The 26,209-nt window shown below is 34.0% G+C and overlaps 1 protein-coding gene across 5 annotated transcripts in view; it reads left to right on the top strand.

Moving 5' to 3' along the window:
• Positions 1–25,272, top strand: part of LOC149612651 (protein kinase C-binding protein NELL1-like) — a 70,951-nt gene extending 45,679 nt beyond the window's left edge. The window contains exons 2-16 of one of the 5 annotated variants that reach the window (XM_089858322.1): positions 13,069–13,357; positions 14,412–14,682; positions 15,048–15,120; positions 15,600–15,682; positions 15,773–15,901; positions 15,995–16,088; positions 16,167–16,355; positions 16,518–16,775; positions 16,864–16,986; positions 17,056–17,148; positions 17,260–17,397; positions 17,576–17,940; positions 18,457–18,672; positions 20,134–20,180; positions 21,427–21,893. In XM_089858322.1, the coding sequence (XP_089714448.1) occupies positions 13,069–13,357; positions 14,412–14,682; positions 15,048–15,120; positions 15,600–15,682; positions 15,773–15,901; positions 15,995–16,088; positions 16,167–16,355; positions 16,518–16,775; positions 16,864–16,986; positions 17,056–17,148; positions 17,260–17,397; positions 17,576–17,940; positions 18,457–18,672; positions 20,134–20,180; positions 21,427–21,751 (2,693 nt within the window). In that variant the 3' untranslated portion in view covers positions 21,752–21,893. Of the gene's footprint in view, positions 1–6,452; positions 7,029–13,068; positions 13,358–14,411; positions 14,683–15,047; positions 15,121–15,599; positions 15,683–15,772; positions 15,902–15,994; positions 16,089–16,166; positions 16,356–16,517; positions 16,776–16,863; positions 16,987–17,055; positions 17,149–17,259; positions 17,398–17,575; positions 17,941–18,456; positions 18,673–20,133; positions 20,181–21,426 lie in introns of those variants that run through there. The other 4 variants (XM_089858321.1, XM_089858320.1, XM_089858319.1 and 1 more) reach the window with 4 other exon arrangements.
• The last annotated feature ends 937 nt before the right edge of the window (positions 25,273–26,209 follow it).

Raw genomic sequence — 26,209 nt, 5'->3', positions numbered from 1 at the left:
CCACCTCGACCTAACCACCGCAAAGGGAAGGTCGCGTTAAGATAATTTCGGACCGCGATGCTGAAATGTGGTGGTGCACCATCGTGCATGAACCACATTCTGTTTATTAAACCTAAGGGTACGTCTTCGAGTAGTTCTGGTAAATCGTCCCGTAAGAACTGCAAGTAAGCCACACCGTTTAACCTGGGCTCTAGGAAATATGGCCCAATTAAATTGTCACCCACAATACCACACCACACGTTTAAACTGAATTGTACTTGGTGACTTCTAACGCAAGTTGCGTGGGGGTTTAGCTGGGACCATTGATGTTTATTATGTAAGTTAATAATACCATCCCGTGAAAAGTTAGCTTCGTCAGTAACCAACAAATCCCGTGGGAAATCGATATCGTTTACTTTAGCCAGAAACCACTGACAAAACGCCGTGCGTCGTGGGTAGTCCGCTGGATTCAAACCTTGAACTTTTTGAACATGGAAAGGATGAAACCGGTGGCTTCTGAGGATTTTCCACACGAGCGTGTGGTTTACGCCTAATCGGCGACCAACTTGGCGGGTACTTGATTCAGGCTCGTCCTCGAAAATGGTGAGAACTTCGTCTTCTACGGCCTCTGGGATGGCTCTCGCTCTAGGTTGAGGTCCAGCCGGTTGGATTCGTCCATCTTGCCTCAAACGTCTGTCCACAGCCTCGAACGTCAGTCGATTTGGTAGTCGCCTCTGCGGAAATCTTTCCTGATACAAGCGTACAGCTGCAGCGGCATTCCCCTCGGCTAGTCCATACATTAGGTGCATATCCGCATATTCGGCATTTGTGAAGAAAGGCATTGTAACAGACTTCGTTGAATTATGAGTTTAATAAAACAAACACATGTACGTGAAACCTCTTTTATTCCTTTCTTAAAAAACATAGTGCTCTGTTTTAGTGCACTGTTTTTTAAGAATGGGCGAAGTTCTCACTATTTTCGAGGACGATCCAAAAACAAGCAGCCGCCAATTGGTTTGCTGATTAAGAAAAAACCACACGCAACTTGCGTTAGAATTCACAAAGTACAATTCAGCTTAAACGTGTGGTGTAGTATTGTGGGTGACAATTTAATTGGGCCATATTTCCTAGAGCCCAGGTTAAACGGTGTGGCTTACTTGTAGTTCTTACGGGACGATTTACCAGAACTACTCGAAGACGTACCCTTAGGTTTAATAAACAGAATGTGGTTCATGCACGATGGTGCACCACCACATTTCAGCATCGCGGTCCGAAAACTTGTCAATAACATTTTCTTTGTGCATTAATCATGGCGTTTTATCTATGACACATGAAACACTTACTGAACGAAACAAATTAAAGTTTGTTCTTTTGTTTGGGACCACCTTTGTGGGCCATTAACGCCGAAACGTGGCTCTGCATTGTAATTGTTCTCTGGGCGAGTTTACTCTGTTGGAAACAAACAACACGCCCCTTAATTGGAGATGGGTTTTTCAAATACATTCGAGATGTCCTTTTAGGTTTTCTCAAGGTCATACCTAACGTACAAGAGTGTTGTCCGTGATGATGAAGATTTGCGTAGCTTTTTACGGTTTGAGATAACAGGAACAAGCCAGGGATCTTCCAACATGTCCAAGTATCATTCGAAAGACTGCCTCGTTTTTGTAATGCCGCCCGTGGACATTTGGACTAATTCCTGAAAATAACGTTGTTTACGCTGTGCTAATAAAAGTCCCTTCAATCAGAACCATTTTACTTGGTGCTGGGAAGATCTTGAAACATCATGTCACTTGGGATTAATTTTACATTACCACCGTAGGCATACTTCTACTCATTTATACGCTTCTGATTAGTAAAGGTAGAAATCAATTGTTCGATTAAAGGCTATAGAAATTGTCTAGTAATTTTAAACAAGCTGGTTAGTCGGTCTAAGTGTTACTCCTCATTTTTGGATATTTCCTTGTTTTAGGGGCGAATGTTTGGAAGGCCATATCTCCGTAACAAAATGTTGTACACCCCATGTTCTTTGGTACTTTCCGCTCAGTTTGGTCCCATAAACACGCCCCTTAATTTGTGATGGACTTTTCAGAAACACCCTGTATAATGGGAGAAGGGGAACCCATAGATGGTAAGTAAACAATACGGGCAGCCCACTCGGTAACTTATGGAGAGCGCCCATTGCCTAAGGAATTCCCCAGGAAAATATATGTAATAACATCAGTTTAAAAGTTCCATCCATAAGTATGACACTACCTATAAGATTCGTAATGCTACTGAGAGACTTACAGCAGCTCGAGATAGCTAGTTCGAGAAGGAGAACGAGGGGGAGCGAGTCAATTGATGTCCTAAGTACACTCGGTGGTGGTTAATTAATTTTGCAGCTAGGACCTATTCCATCTAGGCACTCCTATTTAGTTCGCATTACTAAGCCCCCTTTGACAGCAGCGCCCCACTCACTCACCAGGCCTCCCTCGCTTTACCTCCTCGAATCTATGACCTACCTCACTCACTCACTCACTCACTTCAAATTCATTACAAGCCTTTCAGTTTCTAACTTACCAGAGATTAATTAAACAAACTTATGGAAAGGAACATATCGCTTTTAAACTTATGGTAATATTGACTGGGGCTCGATAAAAACCAAGTATGGGGACTCAGGGACGGAGTACGTTAGTCCCCTGGACCCTTAAACTCCATCCATAGTTTGCGTTCAAAAGAGCGTTTAAGATCTATGGCTATAAAAGTTGAAGAACATTTTAAAAGCCAGCAGCGCAGCCAAATGTCGGTACGCTTCAACGGTCAACGAAAAAGGGAACCACGGCAGAAAATATTTCTCAATTTAGGCCTAGTGTATATATATATAATGAAATATATAAGTGCGTATATATATACCTGCATGGTAAGTGTAAAAGCAGTTCATAAATTCAGATTCTTATACCCGAAATATATTGAGTTCTCAAAAAGGTTAAGAAAAAAAAATTATAATTAACTTGCTTTATTAAATATTCTATCAACTTCTGTTTATAGTCAAGTCAAATTTTACAAGTTTTTATTTAAACCAAGAAGTGATATCTAGTTTACTAGGGAGAAGATAAATAATTCGCCACATTTCTAGCTTTATCTTTTAACAGCATTTCTAGCTCTTTATCTCCAGTCCAAACGTAGACGTGTCCGGAGTTAATCCCGAAGCCTCTAAATTACAACCAGCCAGCATCTCATTGGTTCTTGAAAACTCGTGCACGTCAGCGCGACGCGAATGACTAAAAAATCACAGTAAAATTTTCCGACTGAGGAGAGGAGGCGAAATAGCCCGGCCCCTCCTTTTACGTCCCCCCTTGTATTTTGAAAGGGGGACTGCAGGGACTATGGCACGCACGCGCCAATACTTAGGCATCTTACACCTTCTCCTTAATAAACTAGATATCGCTTCTTGTTTAAACATAAAGTTGTTGTATTTCATTCCAAAAAGGGTGTATGTGGACTATAATTATACCCTGTATATAGGCCTATAATGCTAACAAAATCAAACTCAGTTGAGTTGGTTTAATTAGAAGTTAAATATTTATTTTGTAGTCTACACGCAAACCTGCCCTCTCTTTATACTCATTAATTTACCAGTCAAATAAATCGTGAAACCATATTAATCCGCAGCTAACACACGACTCCGCTATAGCTATACTTACTTAAAACTCATTTTCGGATTCAGCCTCGACTCCCGTCCCGGAGTCCCAGGCCGTCTCCCGAATCAAATATTTGTCCAGTATCCTAAAATCAAGTAGGCATAGGTCTATATAACAACAGGAATAAATACAGCTACTAGGAATAATTGTGTATCCCCATGCTAATTTCTATGAATTCGGGTTTTGTTTTGTGGGAGGGGCTTGAGAACTTACTATCCCTTCCCCCCGTCACGCCGGTCTCATAATAATTCTGATGGTGCCTTTCTATCTGCTGTTTCATTGGTTGGCTGTTTGGCTCGAGATGGATTATTTATTCGCCAGGGTGAAATTTGTCATACATAATGGTTAGTCTAGCTAGCCCTTCTAAAAACTCCTCTCTATTAGATATCCTGAGTGAAAATGGAGCCCTATGCAATTATTCCTAGTGCTCTGTAGGCATTCCTGAAGGTAACTGTAAAATTTGTAATACGAACGTGTCCAAGTTTCCACCCCCTTCCCGCGCTTTTATCAGAAGATTGAAAAGAGGAAAGAAGGATCAAGTTTAGTGGCGCGTGCGATGACTCTCTTGGCTCGCGCCAAAACTTGCAAAGTTTAAGTTCGCATTACCTACGAAATTTTATTATTAAAAAAAATATAATAATAAAATTAAATGTAATTGAATTTAAGCTTGTTAATTTTTTCACGTACACCAATTTAATTTAATTTGACAAAATAATTTAATTTGACAAAATAATTTAATTTGACAAAATAATTTATTTTTAAATTTATTAAACCAACGCGAGGGTTTCAAAGTTAGCAAACGTTTAATACGTGATTGTGAAATTTAATTCAAATACGTTTTATTTTATTTCATAGTGTTTTAGCGATCATTAAAATTTATATAGGTTAATTTGAAGTTGCTCAAATACTATACGAGCATTTTAATGAATTTTTTTAGTTGAATCGCAACTAACAATTTGTTTAAAAATTATATCCAATGGAACTTTGTACGTGCGATTAGAAATATTACTATGAAACAACTCCATTGTAATAGGTACTCTTTGGTCAGGGCTACCGTAATCCATAATATTGGTACGAAATTTGGCAAAATATGTCTATTGTTATTGGAGCTTTCACGTACCTCCTGCTGTCTGTCGTTGGGGGACATTTGTGTCGCCCATTGCGAAGGGTGGCGATCTGTGGGTTCCTTTAGTGTGGGTGGTAAAGAGAGGGCGTCCTAGTCCTGGTACGGCGGAAACAGCTGAGGAAACCCCTAAATACAGGTGGTCACTAACGCTAGATCCCGAAATAAATGCAGCCATATTACACATTAATATTGAAAATATAATATAGAAATAGATCTATGTTAAATCTTTTTATTATTTCTTAATTTTTATGCATGATTATTTTAATTTAAATAAAAACTTTGGTTAGTTTAATTTCGTTTTAAAATTAATATTAATTCCAAGTTCAAATAACTTAAGGGGTCAAAATTATTCAAGTATTATTTTTTTTAGTTTTAAATAAAAATAATTTAAAAACATTTATGGTATTTATTTTTTAAATTAATATTTTTTTGTAATTTATTTTTTAAATAGGTTGTTCACGATTATGATTAAGTTAAGCACAGATTAGTTTAATTACGTTTTAAAATTAATATTAATTTCAAGGTCAACTACCTTAAAGGGTTAAAATTATTCAAGTATTTTTTTTAGTTTTAAATAAAATAGTTTAAAATAAAAATATGTATTTATTATTTAAATTTATATTTTTGTAATTAATTTTTGAAATTTTACATTTCATTTGACAAGTAAATTATGTTTACTTTATTATTTATTTTACATATCCGGTGAACACGTTTTTTAACACGCTTTATTTTAATCATCAGAGTGACTTTTAACATTTAATATTTAAATGAGGAAATGTACATTTCGACAGTATTTCATTACGGTACAAGTTCGGAACTAAATAAGTACTCCTGTCACTCAAATCCCACATTATTTTCCAATAAACCAATCAGAAACGTTCTGTGACATCGAGTACATACGTATGTGTAGATTGCGAATTGCGATTGACTTGCTGCCATTCGGATCTTTGACCTCTGTTTCATTCATTACATTCGTGTTATTTACGATAAATTTCTACAGGGGTCGTCGTAATCAACGCTGCCAATAAGAGCTTGACCCTAATGTCCAAATGAAAACTTTATATTAAATATAATTTATACATATATTTAAATAATTTAACCTTTGACCTCAATCCCACATCATTCCATTTAAAAATCCAACCAACACGACCTGTATCAGCTTGACCACTTCAAATTCTTATTAATGCCGTTTACCCTTAATTAGCTGCCAGCAATCTTCCACCATGGAGCAATATTGCAGGAGACATAGGGCAATTTAATGCAATTTTAATAAATAATTTGACCTTCAAAACATGTGTTAAAAAATAAATAAATCAACCAATTTTTTTTAAATAGAACTTGATAAATTTAACCTAATAAATAATTTGACCTTTGAGTCTTTGACCCTTAACTTAGCAGATAACCACCAATAATTATTTTACAATCAATTAATGCAAATCATTGAGAGAAATATATAGCTCTATTTAGTTTTTTTTTTAATAGTATAATTTACAAAAAAATATGAAATAATAATTTAGCATTACATTTTTACCGGTGTGTTTGAACTCCCCCCTCCCGCTTCTTTTTTTCCCGCCCTTCTATTGGTTTCCCCGGCTAAGCTCGAGAGAGACTAGAGAGAGAGAAATTGAACGTACGCACGAGGACTACAGCTTCAGCTTCAGCAGCATCAGAGTCGCTCCGCTAGTAGCGCGCGCGATTTTATGTCATTTGGCAAGTAGAATTCTGGCGGAGTAGACGCGCCAAAAATACGCTGGATTTTTCCCTTCGCAGTTTGCACGAGATTACCGTAATTTTTTTTTTTTTGTTTTTTCTTAGTTTTTCTATTCCCCGCCAAAATGATATCGCGACGACGTTACGTCATCGAAGTTTTACGTCCGCGGCACGCGCCTTTTACTATTGGATAATTGCTCGCGTGGATTTTTCGCGCGCGCCAGTTTATATCTAATTTTTTTACTAAGCCTAATTAATTTTAAAATTTGCAATTCGTTTTTTTTAAAAAGGAAACCAAACCAAATCGGGGACCGAAATCGTGTTTAATCAGTTGTGTCGGTGTGATATTTATTTTAACCGCCGCCGTTACGGTTGTTTAATTTATAAGTTAAATACGTCGGAATGTATATTATTTTAACGTGAAATTAACTTAGGTAAAATTATCTGTCTGAATGGTAGCGTTGATTAAAACAGTATGCTCATTGTCCTGGTTTGGCTGGGAGCTGTACTAGTAAGCTTAGCGCCCGATATTGGTAAGTTTTAATTGTTTTTATGCATTAAATACATTATTTTAATCAAAATTAGGCTTAGGAATTTAGTATTTATTTATAATAACACCTCAATTACGTTTTAATAAGGTTTTAATTAAATATTAGGCGTTGAAGAGGATGCGTTTCTTAATAATAAGGCTTAGTAATTGGGGTACATTTAAAATTAAGCTTAGCATTTAAATTAAATTGTAATAAATTCGAGATACGCCTCTGAAAATAATGTAAAGGCTTAGAGGCTTTAGTTTGGCCTAAATTCTATCGGATACTGGCACGATAGCTGTTATGTTTACGAATTTGACCTATTTTTGGCCTACTCGTTATTTTCCCATAGAACTAAGTAGAATTTAAGGTAAAAAAAGGTCAAATATTTATTTCTTAGTGATTAGTTTATTTTTAGTATTTTCGATTTTCGTTTGGGCCTGAAAGTTGGCATAGACTTTGGCTGCAAGGCAGACCGGCGTCTGCAGCCGGAGCTAGTTGTATTTTTTGACATAGCTATATAGAAACTTGTTTTGTCCCCCGGGTTAATTTGCATAATGTCTCCTGGGCCTAAATTGATCTTTTTTAAAGAAGTTTTAATTCTTAAGTTATTATCAAAAGCGTGTAGCCTTGAAATTCCGAATATTTCATTTAGTTTTTCTTTTTTTTTAATTCATATAAAAAGAATTCGTACAATTAACATTCGAATAGTTTAAATTGTAGTCTGCATTCGCCGGGTGTGCAATTTGAGTTCAGAACAAAAACGTCGTAACTGAACTTTTAAAAATTCCAAATTATTTTTTTAAATATATAAGTAAATGAAAAAATTGAATTTCCCATTAAGATAACTTAAATAATTTAAATAAAAATACGTATTTTAAAACAGTCATTTAAGTAATTAGGTTTTTAAGTAATAATATTTTTAATTTTATTAATATAAAGATACTGCGTTTTTGCTCTAAAATATAAAATCTATGGGAAACTATTAAATTTTTTTTATATATATATAAGATTTTATAATTCAAACGCACAAGGTCGGGTTACTAGTGTTTAAAATTCGGGAATGTGTTTTATTAAGGTATTATATATGGCCCTTAATTATATCGTTTGAAGGACCCAATGATTAAAAAAAAGAAACATTATACATAATGTCGCAATTATAATTCTAATGATAAAAGGTGTTTCACCTCACTTAAAATATAATATAATATAAGACTTGTTGAAATTACAGAATTAAAATTTGAGAACTTAATTTAACTTAATTTTATGGGTCCTTAAAGCGTGTGTAGAATTATTATTACTATGTTGTTTTACGATCTGGAATTCATAAAGGTCTATTAGGAATAATTGCGTAGCCTCATTTTAACTTTGATGCTTGACCGTTAGTTAATCCATGACGTAGTAGTAGGATCTCAAGCCCAATATACCCACAAAACCCGAATTCAAATAAATTAACACGGGATATATTATAGGCGCAATTATTCCTAGTACCTGTATTCATTCCTGGCTTTAAAAATATATGAATTAAAATAAATATGTGTAGTTTCCGGTGATGCTAAGGTACACTTGCTACGTTGACGTAAAATTATGAATGATTTCTACTCTATTTTTACTATATAGTGTAAAAGTATACCGACTAGATTTTGATTCACGTATATAATTTGGGGTTCTTTTTTAACTGAACTGAATTAACCTTACGTGAAACCGATAAAAAAATATACGTTATTCAATTTAGTTTAGTTTAGGCCGGCTACCGAATTTATATTTTATTATTATTATAGTTTGTTAGCGCCTTAGAAAGCTACACAATTACAATACATTGGTGTCTGTCCATTCCAAAATGGGTGGGTAATTGTAGTTATAGTTTGCCTAAGTACATGAATGAAAGACAATTCTGCTTAAGGGGGTCATCCATAAAACACCCCTTACATTAATGTTCATAACTTCAACTTGTGTTAGGGGGTGTACAGTACATGTCCCTCATGGGGGTCAAACAAAATCGGTGTGGTCATTGAAGTATAGATGTTAAATACATTTTGGGACTCGAGATTTGATTGATTAAATATTTTAGCCCCTATCTATACATACAGTTTAATTATTGATGAGAAATTTCTGGGCACTGGGTATTAAAGATTTAGTTTCAAAAAGGAATTTTGGGTATCGTAAATTTTCAAAGACGTTACGTCCAAAACATTTATACTGATATTTTTTTATAATTTTTTTTGGGAAGGTTTAAAAGGGAGTAACGGTGGTCCCCGGGAAATATTGACTTTTGGCGCGAAACATTCTTGTTTTTGGGGGCTTAAAGAAGCCCTATAAGGTGGATTGGTTGGAGAGATAGTAGTCTCCTCAGAATGTATGTAAGACCCCGTTAAAAGACGGCGCGCGGTTTTGAGTTATTATCAGCTGAGTAGCGAAGCAAAATGGCGCGTATAGAGGTCTGGAACCTTTTTAATGGGCTATGGCACGCTTGTCAGCACCTAAACCTCTCCCACACCCCCTCTCCTACCCCTGTACTGTACTGTTCCGAAGAGATTTCTCAGCGTGTACTTTACTTTTTCACAGACCTTCCTTACTTCTTCCTTCCTAGATGATATTATTAAGACGTTTTAGTTTTAAAAAGGTTCATGGTTTGGAGATATGTTAGGGTTATATTCGTGTAGAGCTCGAGAAGAGCTGCAAAATGAGATTATTCTCGTCGAAATTGGTTTATAAATAAGTGAGTTCGAAGTAATTTAAATTTCAAATTTGTGATGTTCATTCAAGTTTGAAAATTGAATTGCTGTTTTTTATTTTGAAGGTTAGTCGAGTTAATGTTATGTTCATATTCGGATTGAGATTAAAAAGAGCTTTAAAATGAGATAAGTCTGGTCGAAATCGGTCTATAAATAAGGAAGTTTGAAAAACGTTTAAATTTCAAATTTGGAATGTTCACTCAAGTTTGAAAATTGAACTGCGGGTTTTTAATTTTAATAAAGCTTCAAAGTGAAAATAACCGCGTTCATATCGGTTTATAGTCTTTGAATTTTCAAATTTGAATATGTTTTACGTTATTCAAAGGCTCCAAGTTTGAATTTTTCCAACTTACGCCGGCTCGTGTCGTTTTCAAACCTCTCTTGACCGAGCTCTTCTGATAGTAGTTTCCTATCTTTAAACCTCAATCATCTCATCTACTAAACCCGTAGCTTGGTAGTAGACCTTTCCAAATCACCTGTCTTTTTGGCGCTAAAAAGTTAAAGGCGCGAAAAAGCGGAGATCTCGCTCGCTCCGGGTCCCGGGAAAAACGGCGAGGAGTGAAAAGTGGCGGGAATAATCTTGAAAGGAGGAAGGTAGGGGGAGGGTACCTTTTTGGCGCGTGCAGGGGTGACTGATACACACGCTTCGTTTAGTTTTTCCGTCTTGGATCATACCAGAGAAAACAACAAAAATTCAGTCTTTGGCGCGAGAATTTTTTTTTTTCTAATGTTTTCCCGCCTTTTAGCGCGAGCGCGCTCTCGAGACTCATGTTTTTATACCTCTCGCGTTTCCAACCAATTCTCGTGTTTTGTTTTGCCGCCAAATTGACGACACAGCTGTGACATTTCCCGCCATTTCTTTTAAAACCTTTTTTTTCCCGCGATTTTTAGCGTGTCTGCCAATTTTAATTAAATTTTGTGTGTGTTAGGTTGCTTTGGACGGACGGTTTTTTATTATTGTATCTGTTTTTGGATAGTTCTATGAATTATTTTATGCAATATATGGGTTCAAGTTCAGAAGTGGGTATGGTTGGTTTATAATTTTGCAAACTGTACATATTTAAATTTAAATTAGCAAGAAATGGACTGAGTTTGTTAATTGGGGGTTAATGGAAGTCAGGGAATTTAAAAGTCAAAAATATTGATGTTACCATAAGTTTATAAGTTAGATATGCTTGTAATGCTACTGAGAGACTTCCAGCTCGAGATAACTATAGTTCGACTCAGGGAGAACGAGGGGGAGCGAATTAAATTGAAGTCCTAAGTACACTCGGTGGTGGTTAATTAATTTTGCAGCTAGGACCTATTCCATCTAGGCACTCCTATTTAGTCCGCATTACTAAGCCCCCTTTGACAGCAGCGCCACCTCACTCACCAGGCCTCCCTCCCTCGCTTTACCTCCTCGAATCTATGCCCCCTACCTCACTTCAAAATTACAAGCCTTTCAGTTTGTCATGACCAGATATTAATTAAACAAACTTATGGAAGGAACATAACATATCTTATGAACTTATGATGTTACAAACAACTCCACGTATGGGGCAGTCGTAAAATAGACCTTCAAAAATAGCTTAAAAATTTGCGCATTCTATCAATTGATTTTTAAAAAGAAATACGTACTGAAGTTGCCATTATTATGTTCATACGGACACAAAATTTCAGCTGCTGCTACCGGGTACATTTCCCATAATTCAATTCGGTCTTTCCCCCCCTCCCCCTTTTCTCTAGCCTTAAGGATTAAATTTAGGCTCGTGCCTGTCACGTGCCAGTATACTAGGGACTACCCCCGAGGGTTTTTGGGGCATTGCTCGAAAACTTTCTTTCCATTCTAAAAATTGCCTATTGTGATATTGTGACTGCCATTATTACGCCACTTTTTTAAGTAGGTCGGATTCCGGCACTGTGACCCCGAATGTATAGAATCTATCCCCTCCAAACCCCTGCCCCTGCCCCAAGGGTATTCTGTAGTGATAGGGGGGTGCGTTCCGGTGACGATATGTAGTAACCGTTTAAAATGTTGAATTGGTTGGGAAATAGATTTTGGATGTTTGGGCTATGATGCTCTTGTTTGGGAAATGTTTATTTCTATTCCAAAATGGGATGGTAATTATAGTGTTCAAGTAAAGCTTAATTAACTTAATTAAAAAATGTCTTAGTGGACAAAGACTACAATAATATTATTATATTTATAACTAGTAATTTTTCTGCTCAAAATTATTCGTTAAGTTTTAACCTACGACCTTTTAGCCCTAAGATCGTATCTTGGAGTGGCGCCCTACCTTATCCCCCCCTTTTATAAAGAGCTATTGTATTGTGTCCAAGTCGTACCTAACATTTCGGGGTTAGTAGTAGTTCTGAAACTTTTATGTAAAAGTTACCACCGAAGTTTCTAGTATTTTCAATTTAAATGGCACTTTTTTTCTTGCTTATGTCGAGCCAAATTTTGAAGTATGCTGTTTCCGTAGTCCTTGGAACCCTTGTAAGATTTTTGGGTACGGTTTTATACGTTTTTGGGGTTCGGTTTTTGGATTATTTATAGTTGAATTGTCGAGTTTTACAGATATCGTTGGTTTTCTTTGACACTTTTTAATATTTTTTTTACTTATTTCCTTAAAAACCATATGTTTTTGGGTAACCTTGTTAAATTTTAAACTATTGTTGGTTTTATATTATATTATTGTCGGGTTTATAATGTTTTTTTTTTGGCCCAGGTTTTTCCGTGTTCCTGGAGTTTTTATTTTTTTGAGGTTGTTATATTAGATTTGGGTGTGTTTTTGGGTTTTGTTAATTTTTAGCTGTCATAAGTACTTTTAGAAAATTTGGGAATTTTTAAAATTGTAGTGTTAAAAATTGGGGAATATTAATTAGTTAATTTTGAACTAATTTTAACCCCACAATATTAATTAATTCTGATATTTCAACTTGTAAATTAAAGTTGAAATTAAAAGTGGTTAGTGGAAAAATTAATGAAGAACATCAGTGAATCCCCGAAAATAACAAATCAATTTAATATTTTTTAAATTAAAAATCACTTTTACCTCAATATTATAAAATAAAAATTCAAATATTAAAAAATTGAAATTTTTGAAATGTGTTTCCTGTAAACGGGCTTCTCCCTGAACGCGGATGTGTTGAGGGAACAACATTTCTACAGGGGCTATGGGGAAATACATGGGGCTCGTTGCCCCTGTTTGTTAGCTTTGCCTTAATAGTTATTTTTGTTGTATTTTAAAACTTTTTCATTTTAATTTATAATTTTTTTCGCTAATTATTAATATTTAATTGTTTTTTGTTATTTATGTTCTTAGCAGCAGGCTTGCTGATAGAGGCTCGCTACCAAGTGGACTTGATTTCGGGTTTAAGTCTGGCTAACCGGACATACCGTGGTTTAAGCGTCAGTTCGGAAGGTGGATTGTTACCCTTGTCGACGGCGGTCTTCTTGACGGGCGAGACTCGACGAGTTCAATTGCCACCGGAAGTCCTCAACCGGGCCACTTCGCTACTATCTCGCAGTAACGAGTTCACTCTCATGGCTTCCATTAAACAAGACGCCAGGAATGCCGGCACCATTTTGGCCTTTTCACAAGGAAATAATCGGTAAAATGTCATACTAATGTCCCAGTCATCTTTGTTTGGTCCTTAACAAATTCCTTGAATTTTTACTTGGACCACACCCTTGTCCTTGAGTTTCTAAGAATTGCAAGGTTATTTTTGGGGATTCTTAGGACTTGTATTCCGTTTTTATGGTGTTGGGTTTTGGTATTTTTTTATTGGGTTATTACTCATGGAAATTTCATGGAGATACTTTGGCAAAATTTATCACTATATATTCGGGTTCTTGGACCTTATTCTTAGAGTTTTCACCAAAATTAAATTTTCAAGGAAGTTTAATATGAATGTTACGAATTAACCTTAATAATTATACAGACAAAAATTTCATGGAATTTACGTTTAAATTTCATGGAATGTTTTTAAAAAAAACCAAAACATATAAAAGTCATTGTTTTTAATATTCAGTAAAGGGGGAAATTTACTATATAAACAAAACCATAAAAATCAGAGCATATATATATATATATAACCTAATAAAATATACATGTTAATGAACAGCACGTAACAATATATATACGCACAATGATTCTCTCTGAGGTCAGCTACAGTGTTACCTCCTTCCCATTCTGTGCAATGCAATTTATTAATGAAATAACGTACATCTGGAATACATACAGCTTATTGGAATATTTGAATACTCTTTTATCTCCCAAGTTTATTTCAACGCGGTTTGAGAACTTACTAGGTATCCATCACGCCTCATATGATGGCGTCTTTTTAACCATCGTTTCATTGGTTGCATGGTAGCAACACCAGTTCCTAGGTACAATTATTATTAATACATTATGATTAGTCTAGCTAGCTCCTCCCTTGGACAAAATCCGCCCTAAATACTTTGAATGAAAATGCGGCTACGCAATTATTCCTAGTAGCTGTATGTATTCCTGCCGCGTATAAGGCACTAAAAATACCATGTACTATGTACTCCTTTGAGGCGGAAATCTGGGTTACAATTTCCTGGAACGGAAAATATAACGTGCATGACCATTATGGTGTATCTGATATATTTTTAATTTTTCTTTTTTCTGTGTTTCTTAAGGTTCCTAGAATTACAAAGCAGTGGTCGAAGAGACGAATTAAGGTTGCATTACAGTCATCGGGACAAAATTCTAGTGGAAACCTTTCCATATAGACTAGCGGACGGCTCGTGGCATCAAGTTGCCGTGTCCGTCAGTGGGACGCACGTCGCCGTTTTCGTTAATTGCTCACGTATTTACAAGAGGGTCATCAGGGAGGTCGATTGCCAACTACAAGACAAAAACTTGACCCTTTGGTTTGGTCAGAGAAACGCCAACCATTTCCTATACAAGGTTTGTCCCTTCTTTTGTCCTTCATTTTACTGTGGAAGTCGCGGGATTTTATTTGAAATTTACGTCATGGGGATTTTAAATAAGTTAAAAGGTATCTACTATCAAGAAGCGATATCTAGTTTATTAGGGAGAAGGTATAAGATGCCTATAAGTATTCGCGCGCCATAGTCCCAGTTGGTGGAAATTTTAAATAGTTATGGAAAGTCATGGTTTTTGTTTCTTTGTAATGTAACAGTATTTTTGACAGACTTGGTTAATTTTGCGTTTAAAAATCATAATAATTTCGTATTAATTTCCAGTATTTTAATAAGTTACGATCCCTAATTAATAAATCTAATTAATTGGTAATTTTTGTTGCCGTTTAGGGTTACCTGCAAGATGTCAAAATAGTTGGCAAAGCGCATGGTTACGTTATGCAGTGCCCGCACATTGACACAGGTAAGTTTAATAAAATTTAATAGAAAAGTTACCTTATTATAGCATAAACACAGAAAACCGTTAATATTTTCGTCTCCCCTTCCCCCATGGTCCAATGACATTAATTTTATTGCTTGGGTTAGGCCTAGAGTTTGCTGTTTTTTTTTCTAAGGGTTCCGCATGAGTTCAGACGCCTGACAGGTGTCGTCATACGCGTTTAAAAGCTGCGCCACGCGTCCCCGAGTAATGTTAATCTAGTATATAGACATATAAATACAGACCAGGGTGGGACCCCCTCCCCCCCCACAAAAAAACGAAAAAGAAATAGGAGATAAATTTACAACAATGGCCGGACACGCTTTAGTTCTTTATTGTCGCGTGCCCTGTAATTTTGATTGCCTATCTCCGCCCTCTTTCCCAAAACTACCTCGTGATTAGCTTCATAGATGGCGCCACTCGACGTATTTATTTAATTTAAATATTAATTGTTTTTTCGTTAGAATGCCCTACCTGTGGTCAATTTCGTCAACTACAAGTTTCAGTATTCCACTTAGAAAGTATTATACAACAGTTAAACAATAGGGTATGTTGAATTTTATTACTGTTCTGTTTTGTTGGTTTTTATTTCGGTTTTGGCCAAGGCTTAATGTTAAGCCTAATTATTTTTTCGTAGCTATTACAAGCCGAAAGCCGATTGGCTGCCGTTGAAGAGTGTGAGTGTCAAAAGAATTGCTTCGTTAATAACAGTTTACGCCTCGATGGTAGCACGTGGCGGAATAATTGTGACGAATGCGCGTGCGTGGTAAGTGTTCAATTCTTAAGCCTATTTATTAATTTTTAAAAAAACCGTTTGTTCAATTGTTAAGCCTAATTATTTACCGCCTGTTTTTTAAAGCATGGTGAAGTGAAGTGCCAGCATATAAAATGTAATGAAACAAACTGCAAATATCCCGTTAAGAAACCGGGAGAGTGTTGTCCTAAGTGTCTTGGTAAGTTTCTGTATTTAAGCCTACTTTTTCTTCGCCAAGGCTTAGCGGGGATTGACCGGGGGTTTTCTTTGTGTTTAGGAGAGTGTTTCGCGGGTAATATGTCGTATATGCACGGCGAACGTAAGAGAAGCAAGTGTATGGAATGCGAATGCCAAGATGGCCGCTTAAGCTGCAATAGAACAGACCCCGAGAAGGTCTGTCCTAAATTAAACTGTTCCGAAAGTGAACAGTTTAACGTCTCCGGGGAATGCTGTCCATTTTGTCCCGGTAAGTAGATTACTTACTTAAGCTTACTTCCTTCGAAAGTTTGTTTGTTTAAATTGCTGGTTTCTGATTGGGGGCGTGATCTAAATTGCTGGTTTCTGATTGGGGGCGTGATCTAAATTGCTGGTTTCTGATTGGGGGACGGTTTAACTTGATTATTATTAGGAATGGACCATTGCGCCGGTGGTCACGATTGCCACTTGAACGCGACTTGTTTGAACGTTCAAACGCGGTATATTTGCCAGTGCAATCTGGGATACGAGGGTAATGGCAAGAATTGTACCGATATCGACGAGTGTTTGAAATTAGGTGGACACGATGGTCATCATTGTCACGCTAATACGGTTTGCACCAACGTACCAGGGTCCTACACGTGCGAGTGCTTACCAGGGTACACGAGGCAAGATGCCTATACTTGCGTCGGTGAGTTATTGCCGTTTTACCCATGGGTTTTATTGCCACCCTGCCCCCGGGCTGAGTTTTTGACGAATCTTGTTGCCGTTAATTGCAGAATATGACGAATGTAGAGCTCAGGATCATCAATGTGACAAAAATGCAAAATGTGTAAATACAGATGGTAGCTATCAATGTCATTGCCAAGAGGGATTCTCCGGTGACGGGTTCAAATGTCATCGTAAGTTAATCAGTCGACTTAATTATAATTTAATTAAATTAAGCTAAGGAATTGTTTCACTTCTTGCAGCCGTTTGCAATCAAACTTGTCAAAATGGCAATTGCACGTCTCCCGGAGTTTGTACTTGTCTTAGCGGGTATTCGGGCCCTAGATGCGATATTGGTACGTTTTATTAATTTAATTTTAATTTAAATTGCGTTTTTGTGATTTTATTTTAGTTTAATTTTAATTAAATTAGGTTTAATGAGATTATTTTAAATTATATTGTGACAGACCTTGACGAATGTGGTACGGGTCAACATCATTGTCATTCAGATACGATTTGCGTCAATATGCCAGGCTGGTATTATTGCCAGTGTAAACCTGGATACAAAAGTCGAGTCTCAACGGATTCCGCAATTCATTGCCAAGGTACGTCATTAAGTTAATAAAATAATTGTTTAAATAATTTAAGTATATTATCGTTAACGATTATTCGTCGATATTTTTTAATTATTTCGTTTAATTTTAATGATGGAAACGGATTTAGGTCTATTTTGTAAACCAAGGCTTAAAGGGTTTTTCGGTTTTGTTTCTTTGTTTGTTTCAGATATTGACGAATGTAAAACTGGTGCTCATACATGCCATAAATCGGCAACGTGCGTCAACGAGGTTGGCGGTTATCGTTGCGAGTGCAATAGCAACGTGACTTGCTCTCTAGATTGCCTAGATTACGAAGCCATGAGGTTTAACGGCGAAACGTGGCATCCTTTCGGCCAATCTTGCAGTTTGTGCGAATGTAAAGATGGCGTCACGACGTGCGTCAATGAAGAGTGCGATTGCGCCAATCCCGACGTCGATTTGGGTTGTTGCCCCGAGTGCGATAGGTCCTCTACTTGCCAACATCAGGAGGCCAATATTGCCTATCGTAATGGAGATCAGTGGATTTATCAGTGTGAAACCTGCGAGTGCCTAGTAAGTACTTTCTCTCTCCAATTAAAACTACCATTTCTAGAAGGGTGAATGTACCATTTATAAGTCTTTAGTGGGAATCATACCAAATTTTAGTTAAAAAGTTACCGCGTTTTAGTAGGAAATATACTACATTCTAGAATGAAACTTGCAGCACTATAGTAGGAAATGTAGAATGAAACTTGCAGCACTATAGTAGGAAATGTAGAATGAAACTTGCTGCACTATAGTAGGAAATATACTACGTTCGAGAATGAAACCTACTACACTATGGTAGGAAATGTACTATAATCTAGAATGAAACTTGCTACACTATAGGAATCCAACCCCATTTTAGAATGAAACCTACTACACTATAGAAAGAATCCTACTACACTATAGAAAGAATCCTACCACATTTTCACTATAGTAGGAACGCTACTAAATTCTAGAATGAAACCTACTACATTATAGTAGGAAATCTACTACAATTTAGAGTGAAACCTACTAAATTCGTGTACTCGCATTTCTTTTTAACAGTATGGTGAAGTTGATTGTTGGCCGATCACGTGCAAGCCTGCTAGGTGCGAAAATCCAGTCATAGATCCGGGTAGTAGTTGCTGCCCGATATGTCCCGACGATCCTTGCAGTTCTTTCGAGAATGGCACGAAAGGCTGCAGTTACGCGGGTAAAATGTACCTCTCTGGTGAAAAAGTTCCACGCACTCAGGATCCATGTTCCTCGTGCAAATGCAATGTAAGTACTATCCCTTTAAATCATCATCCCATATTTTTATTTAAACGTAGTAGTAGTATTATTAGTAGATTTAGTAGGATTATTTTTTTTAGTACAAAATTTTCATTCCAAAACCGGTGGAACCCATAATCATTAATTTAATTTAATTTAATTTAAACTTTTTGATTTCCTACTATATTTTTTACTAACAATTAATTAACCAATTAACACTTTATTTTGGTTTTTTAAATTTATGATTTTAACCCATAGTCAACTATATTTTTTCCTGGTTTTATTTATTTTATTACTAATCTTGTTTTTAAGTTTTTTCTAATTTTTTTAAACCCAGTGTCTAAAAACAAATTTGCACCAAATTTGACCCCATATCTCTCTCTCTCTCTCTCAAAAACAAAAAATTCTTCCTTGTTTTTCCGTTTTTCATTTTCCAAATTTTCAATAATTTCTTTTATAATTTGAATTTTTAGTAGAATTATTTAATTATATTTTAATTTTTGGTTAAATTTTAATAAATTTGCGCGGGACTTAAATGGGGGCCGAATAATTGACAAAAAATGCAATTCTCTCTCTCTCTCTCTCTCTCTCTCTCTCTCTCTCGCAAATCCTGTTCAAACCTTTTTTCTTTACCTTATTCTGGCGTAGATTAAAATCCCTAAAATTAATTTTAACCAGCAATGTTCAATTTAAATAGAAATATTTAATTTTTTTTAAATTAAATGCTGGTGTGCTTGGTGCAAGTTTGAGTTTAGCACACGTCAAATGATGCTTTAAACTCTTTCTGATTTGTTAGACAAATTTTAGATCAATTTTTGATAATGGTATTAGCCTGTACTTAGGGGGAAATCTACTGTACTTAGGGGAAATCTACTGTACTTAGGGGGAAATCTACTGTACTTAGGGGGAAATCTACTGTACTTAGGGGGAAATCTACTGTACTTAGGGGGAAATCTACTGTACTTAGGGGGAAATCTACTGTACTTAGGGGGAAATCTACTGTACTTAGGGGGAAATCTACTGTACTTAGGGGGAAATCTACTGTACTTAGGGGGAAATCTACTGTACTTAGGGGGAAATCTACTGTACTTAGGGGGAAATCTACTGTACTTAGGGGGAAATCTACTGTACTTAGGGGGAAATCTACTGTACTTAGGGGGAAATCTACTGTAAAAATGCGTAACATAATATTTAGAATAAAACTCCCATAAATGATCAATTCTACTTAAAATTTATGAAAAACTTCAGAAAGAGTTTTTGCATATCTTGGTTATTTTTTTTTTAATTGAATAAACGATAGTAAACTAACAATTTTATAAACTAATATGTTCTAATTAAAAACAGTTGGTGGCTTTTTTACTAACAAATTCCTAACCATTTTTACTCCTATCCCATATTTTTTCCCCGTCCATTTCTTTCTCCATGGGTGAAAAAAAAAACAAACCAAATTTCCATCCGATGACGTTTTAGGTTCCTCACTGTGAGCATTCGGTGAGCTCCGGTTATAGCTTCCATCGGTAAAAACGCACTTTTTGTTGTCTAACACCTTCGTAAACAAATATATATATATTTATATTTATACCAAAGCACCAAACAATCACCCCACACCTTTTCCTTCCCCCCCAATCACATTGCTTCTAATTTTTTGAATATCACAATGTCACCAAAATATTTATTCATAAACATTTCACCATCACTTTAAAAATTTTGCGTCAACTTTGGAGGCTACCATTTTGATGGTATTTTCCAGGGTTGTATATATATTGTCATATTATAGCATGAGAGTATAGATATATTACACGATATATATTGTTTTAATTATTGTATAGGGTCAAAATTTGTGCTTGTTTTAATTATTTATTTTTCTTGGCTTAAGTTTAAATTACTTTTTAAGGATTCGAAAAATATATATTTTTTTCGAGAGAATTGCACAGTTTGTCTATTTGTGCCTTCGTGATACAAACAACCATTTATATATATAGTGTGCACGTGTGATAATTATTTTCTCCTTCAACGTATTTTCTGGCTTCGAAGCTTCCTTTTTCCAAGAAATTTTTATGGGTTTTCTAAGAATATTTACGATGGTACATAAAAATTTCTGGGATTTTTCCAAGTTCTATATCGATAACGGAGTTGGTTTTCTGATTCTAAGGTAATTTGCCTTAAAACGCGATAATATTCCTTCTCAAATTAATCCGGGGCTTAAAACGCGATAATATTCCTTACCAAATTAATCTGGGCCTTAAAACGCGATAATATTCCTTACCAAATTAATCTGGGCCTTAAAACGCGATAATATTCCTTACCAAATTAATCCGGGCCTTAAAACGCGATAATATTCCTTACCAAATTAATCTGGGCCTTAAAACGCGATAATATTCCTTACCAAATTAATCCGGGCCTTAAAACGCGATAATATTCCTTACCAAATTAATCCGGGCCTTAAAACGCGATAATATTCCTTACCAAATTAATCCGGGCCTTAAAACGCGATAATATTCCTTACCAAATTAATCCGGGCCTTAAAACGCGATAATATTCCTTACCAAATTAATCCGGGCCTTAAAACGCGATAATTTTCATTCTCAAATTAATTCGGGCCTTAAATCGCGATAATATTCCTTCTGAAATTAATTTGAACTATCCTCTACCATTAAAACCAACTCTGTTTTTGATAATCCGTCTTTCCCCCCTCAAATCTTTTAAAACCCAAAATTTCTGCGTCAAAATTAAATTGGTAAATTTCCGTTTCGAAACACGCAGAATGGCAAAATTTGCTGTTCATTTATGGGCAGTTGTCTTGGCCTTGATATGGACGACAAACATAAAGTTGCTAGACGATCTCTGTTGGATCGTTCCGGCAACGAGTACTACTACAACCACCACCACTATTACGACGACGACGACGACGACGACAACAACAACAACAACGTCAACCAATACCAAGAGAAATTCTTCACGATCAAAGACGAAGTCTATAACGTCACTTCCTCCAACGATATCGAGTTTGAAACTGAATCGTACGCATTACGGGGTACAACTACGATTACAACTACAACTACAGAGCATTCCAAGGACTCCTTTGTAGTAGCTAACGATAGTGCTGCTACTACTTCTACCGAACAATTTTTGTTAACCGATAAACGAGTTACTACTACTAACGACCTCCGAGATGTCAGAGATGATGGAAAGTTGGTAATTACTTCCCGTAATAATTACCCTTCAACTAGTACTACTACTCCTACCACTACAACATCAACTACTACTACTACAACCACCGCTAAGTCAAAGCTTACAGCGCGAAATCGCTACAATGGCGGGGCTTAAAAAACACAAAAGAATATCGTAATTCTTTGAACCAGATTGGTTGGTGGTTAGAAAACTTTGTCAAAGTTGGTAAATAATGATGAAAACAAACAAACAAACATTTTTTTAGGTAAATGTGGATTTAATTACTACCGGTAATTTAAAGTAATATAATTAAATTCGCAAAAATTTAAGGTCTACAAAAGAAAAATTATGGAAAAGTTTAGAGAAAAAAGTTACGTTAAAATTTAACTTAAATTTAAAAAGAAATTTTCTTGTAAAATTTCTTTTTTTTTTTTGCACTATGTCAAAATTTTTGTTATATATATAAGTTCGTTCTATTTACTTAATTTTTGACATATCAGACACGCCACGCCCCCTCCCTAATTAAGAACAAACAGAAATTATAGTATTTATATATAAACAAACATACAAACATATTTCGCCCCAGTTTAAAAAACATTGTTTTTTTTACTTTACTACTCGGTACTAATATTTGCAGTTTAGTTAAAAAAAGTTTAAGTTTTGTTTAAATTAAATTAAATTAAACAAAGACTAAAAAAAATATATTTTGAATTGCGAGCCTTCAAAATTCAAACAAACAAACAAACAAACAAAGAGTTTCCCTGTGTTTATAAAATATTAGTTATTTTTGTTTATTTTTGCGTTTTTTTGTCCTAAATTAAAAAGAAAGTTTTTTAAACGTTTATTTGAATTTTTTTCTTAAATTGTAAATAACACATTATTTTTTTTTGGTTTATTTTTTTGCCATCGCGTAAACAAATAAACAAAATTGCGATCTTTTAAATTAAAATTAAAAAAAAAAGGTTTAAAAGATTTAAATAAATGAATAAAAAAAATTGAAAACAATTTGATCCTTCCCCTCTCCTTTAAAAAACAAATTAAAATTAATCATTAAAACTAATTAATTAATTAGCTTCATCACGCCGTGAAATTAAACAAAAAAAATTTGCATCTTATTTATTATTAAAGAATGAACTTGTATTATAATATTGTAATTATAAAAAAACGTGGAATTAATTACCTTAAATTACTCTAATAATGGTAATTTATGGTTAATGGTTAGAAAAAAATTTGTGCGGTCAACTCGTGTGCGATTAAAAAAAAAAAAAAACCAGGGGAGAATTATTAAAAACAATTAAAAAAATAAAGGACAATGTACAGAAAATTGATCAAGTTTTGTGATAATTAAAAAAATGATGCTACAGTGCGGTTAATTAACGTTAATTACCCGAAAAATTAAAAAGAAAAAAAAATTAAACCAAGCACAAACTATTAAATAATACAGTTAAAACAATAATTAATATATCCAAAAAAAACAATAATCAAAAATTAATTAATTTCTGGTTATTTAAAAATTTATCAAAAACAATTTTATAATTTTTTTTTTTTTTGGTAATTGGCCTGGAAAAAAATTAATCATCGATGTTTACTGATACTGCGCCCCCCTTCATTAACTAATTAACTACCGGTTAATTAACATTGAAAAACAACAATAATACATAACTGAACACTAGTCAAATGTTCCTCATAATTAGGGAAAATAAAATAAAATTAAATTAAATTAAAAAAAATCACTTTTTTTTTAATTAAAAACTACGTGATTTCTTTTTAATTTAATTTAATTAAAATGTACAGTAACTAATAATAACTTAGCATGTTTGTGACGTATAATCCCTAGTCAGTTCAGGTTTAATTTGTGTTTTAATTAACTAATTAATTCGTAAGAAAAAAATTAATTAAGAGCTTTTCTTTTTCTTCATTAATTTCAGTTTAAATTAATTAATCATTTACGGTTTAATTATTTTTAAAAAACAAAAATCTTTTGGACTACCTCAGTACACAATTTAATTTGGGTTAATTTAATTCTTAATTTCAATTAATTTTAAAATATTTTTTTTTCCGAAAATTAATTTGTTAAAAATAAATTAATTAATTAATTAATTAATACTTAAAATATAGCGTCAGGTTTTTAAATTCTAAACAAACAAACAAAAGTAAACCTACTCTAAAAACTACCACCTATAATTTTTTAAACGCTTATTAATTTAATTTTAATTTTTAATCAATTAACTTAAAATTAAAAAAAAAATATTTTTTTTTTAAATAAAAAAGTTAATTTTTAAAACAGAAAACGGAATCTGCATAAAAATTAAATAGTTGTAATAATTAAACAAAACCTCTTTCAGGATTTAAAACAGTTCTAAAAAATGCCAATTATATATAAATAAAAACAAATTTAATTAAAATTGCACACTAATTAAAATAAAATGAACATTAAAAATAACAAAATATTATACCATAAAGGTTTCGTATTAAAAATTATAAAAAAAAAATAATTTTTTTTTATTTTTAAATGCTATGCAAAATGTCTTCCCAAATATAAATATTAAAATTGAATAAATAAATAAATAAATAAATCAACGTACAACAAACAAACAAATAAATAATAAAAAAATAAGTAAACAAACATTTGTTACATTGAAAGATAGAAAAATATGTTAATTTAATTAAAAAATTATTTCTCAAACTTTTTTATTATTAAAGTTAAATTATTCGCTGTTTAAAATAAATAAAATAAAAACGTAAAATAAATAACAGGAATTTAAAATAAAAAAAAAATTCTATTTTTTAATTTTAACTGATATTAATTAAATTAGCTTAAAACTAATTAAACCTAGCGTAAAATTTCAAATAAATAAACAAATAAACAAACGCTGACGTAAATTATCAGCAGGATCTAATAAGAAAAATAAATAACAAATAAAACAAAAAAAAAATAAACAAATTTCTGAAAAATACAATAAAATAAATTTAAAAAAAAAATTCTACAGATTATTTAAATTAAATAAATGAAAGTAAAAGAAAACATGGAAAAAATTGTAGTTGTATATTGTTGTGAATAGTGTAAATGTATTAATATTGAAAAAATGAAAAATAACAAAAAATACAAAACATACATAAACAAACAAACACTTGATTTTAGTCTAGTCTATTTTGGTCCCCCTCGTCCCATCCCCCCTCCGTCAATTAAAAAAAGTAAATAATAAACAACAATTAAAACGCGTTTAAAATAAATAAACAAACAACCATGTAGCCAATACTAACCTAAAGAAAAAATAATATAGGTGATTAATTTTAATTTCTTTTTAAATTAAGTAAGGTTTAGAATGAACACCTATATAAATAAAAAAACAAACAACCGTATTAAAGGTTTAATAAACTGTGTAAAAGATGTGACAGTAAAAGCTTAATGCTCATCAAAAAAGACTTAAAAACTAATTTCGTCTTGCTTTAATTATTATAATAATTTATTTTGACTAATTTCAGATAATTATAATATTATCCAGATTTATACGTATTTATGATGTCTATGGACACCATGCCGGCTTACGTACTCGTATTTGGCGCAATTATCATTGATTGGACAGAAAGAGTCACGTGAGCGCCTTTTGAAACCACCGCTAGGAAATTCATAACGGACCACCCGTCGTTCTTGAGTAAAATTTCCATAGATATATATATACGGTCTAGATACCCTACTGAATCGGGGAAAATACGGAGATGACAGCTAGCAGTCGACGCGATTTTCCCGGGGGAAGATACCTAGTGCGCCATCTATCGCTGAACTTTGAAAGCTAAAAAATTGGATAAATAACTTTTGCCAGCGGGCGTGCTGATGCTTTGCAATTGTATTTGGTAGTTATAATGTTATTATTTGGTTTCGAGGTGGTAAACAAACTTTTAATCATACTTATGAAAAAATATTGCTTTTCCAGAAGTTGATAAATTATGACAATGTGTGAAAGAACAACTGTTAACCATCTTTAATGCCTTATTTCACTAACAATTCATTAAAAACACTACTTCTTTTACATAAAAACTATTTATTTCATTTAAGAACATAATTACACGTATAAAGGAGATCAAAAATACGTAAAGCTATTTGAAAAGTTAAGCCTAATTTGAATTTCCCGCTCTTTTCATATTCGAATTTCCCGCGCCTTCCATATTCGAATTTTTCGTTTTTTTGTTTCTTGAAACTCTCAATAGATGGCGTTTGGATCTAATTCCCCCGCCGTAAAGCGTCGACTGCTAGTTCTCACCTCCGCATTTTTTAAAGGGCCTAACAGAGGGGAAGTGTATCTAGACCCGTATATATATCTATGAAAATTTCTTCACGTCGAGTTTGAAAGAAATTCACCTGTCTCCGCTAATT

The sequence above is a fragment of the Phalangium opilio genome, unplaced genomic scaffold, assembly GCF_054372755.1.
Source record: "Phalangium opilio isolate 3A_F unplaced genomic scaffold, DU_Popi_V2 ptg000232l_1, whole genome shotgun sequence".
Taxonomy (NCBI): Eukaryota; Metazoa; Arthropoda; class Arachnida; order Opiliones; family Phalangiidae; genus Phalangium; species Phalangium opilio.
The sequence above is the reverse complement of the archived record's forward strand: the minus strand, read 5'-3'. Positions and strand labels throughout refer to the sequence as shown.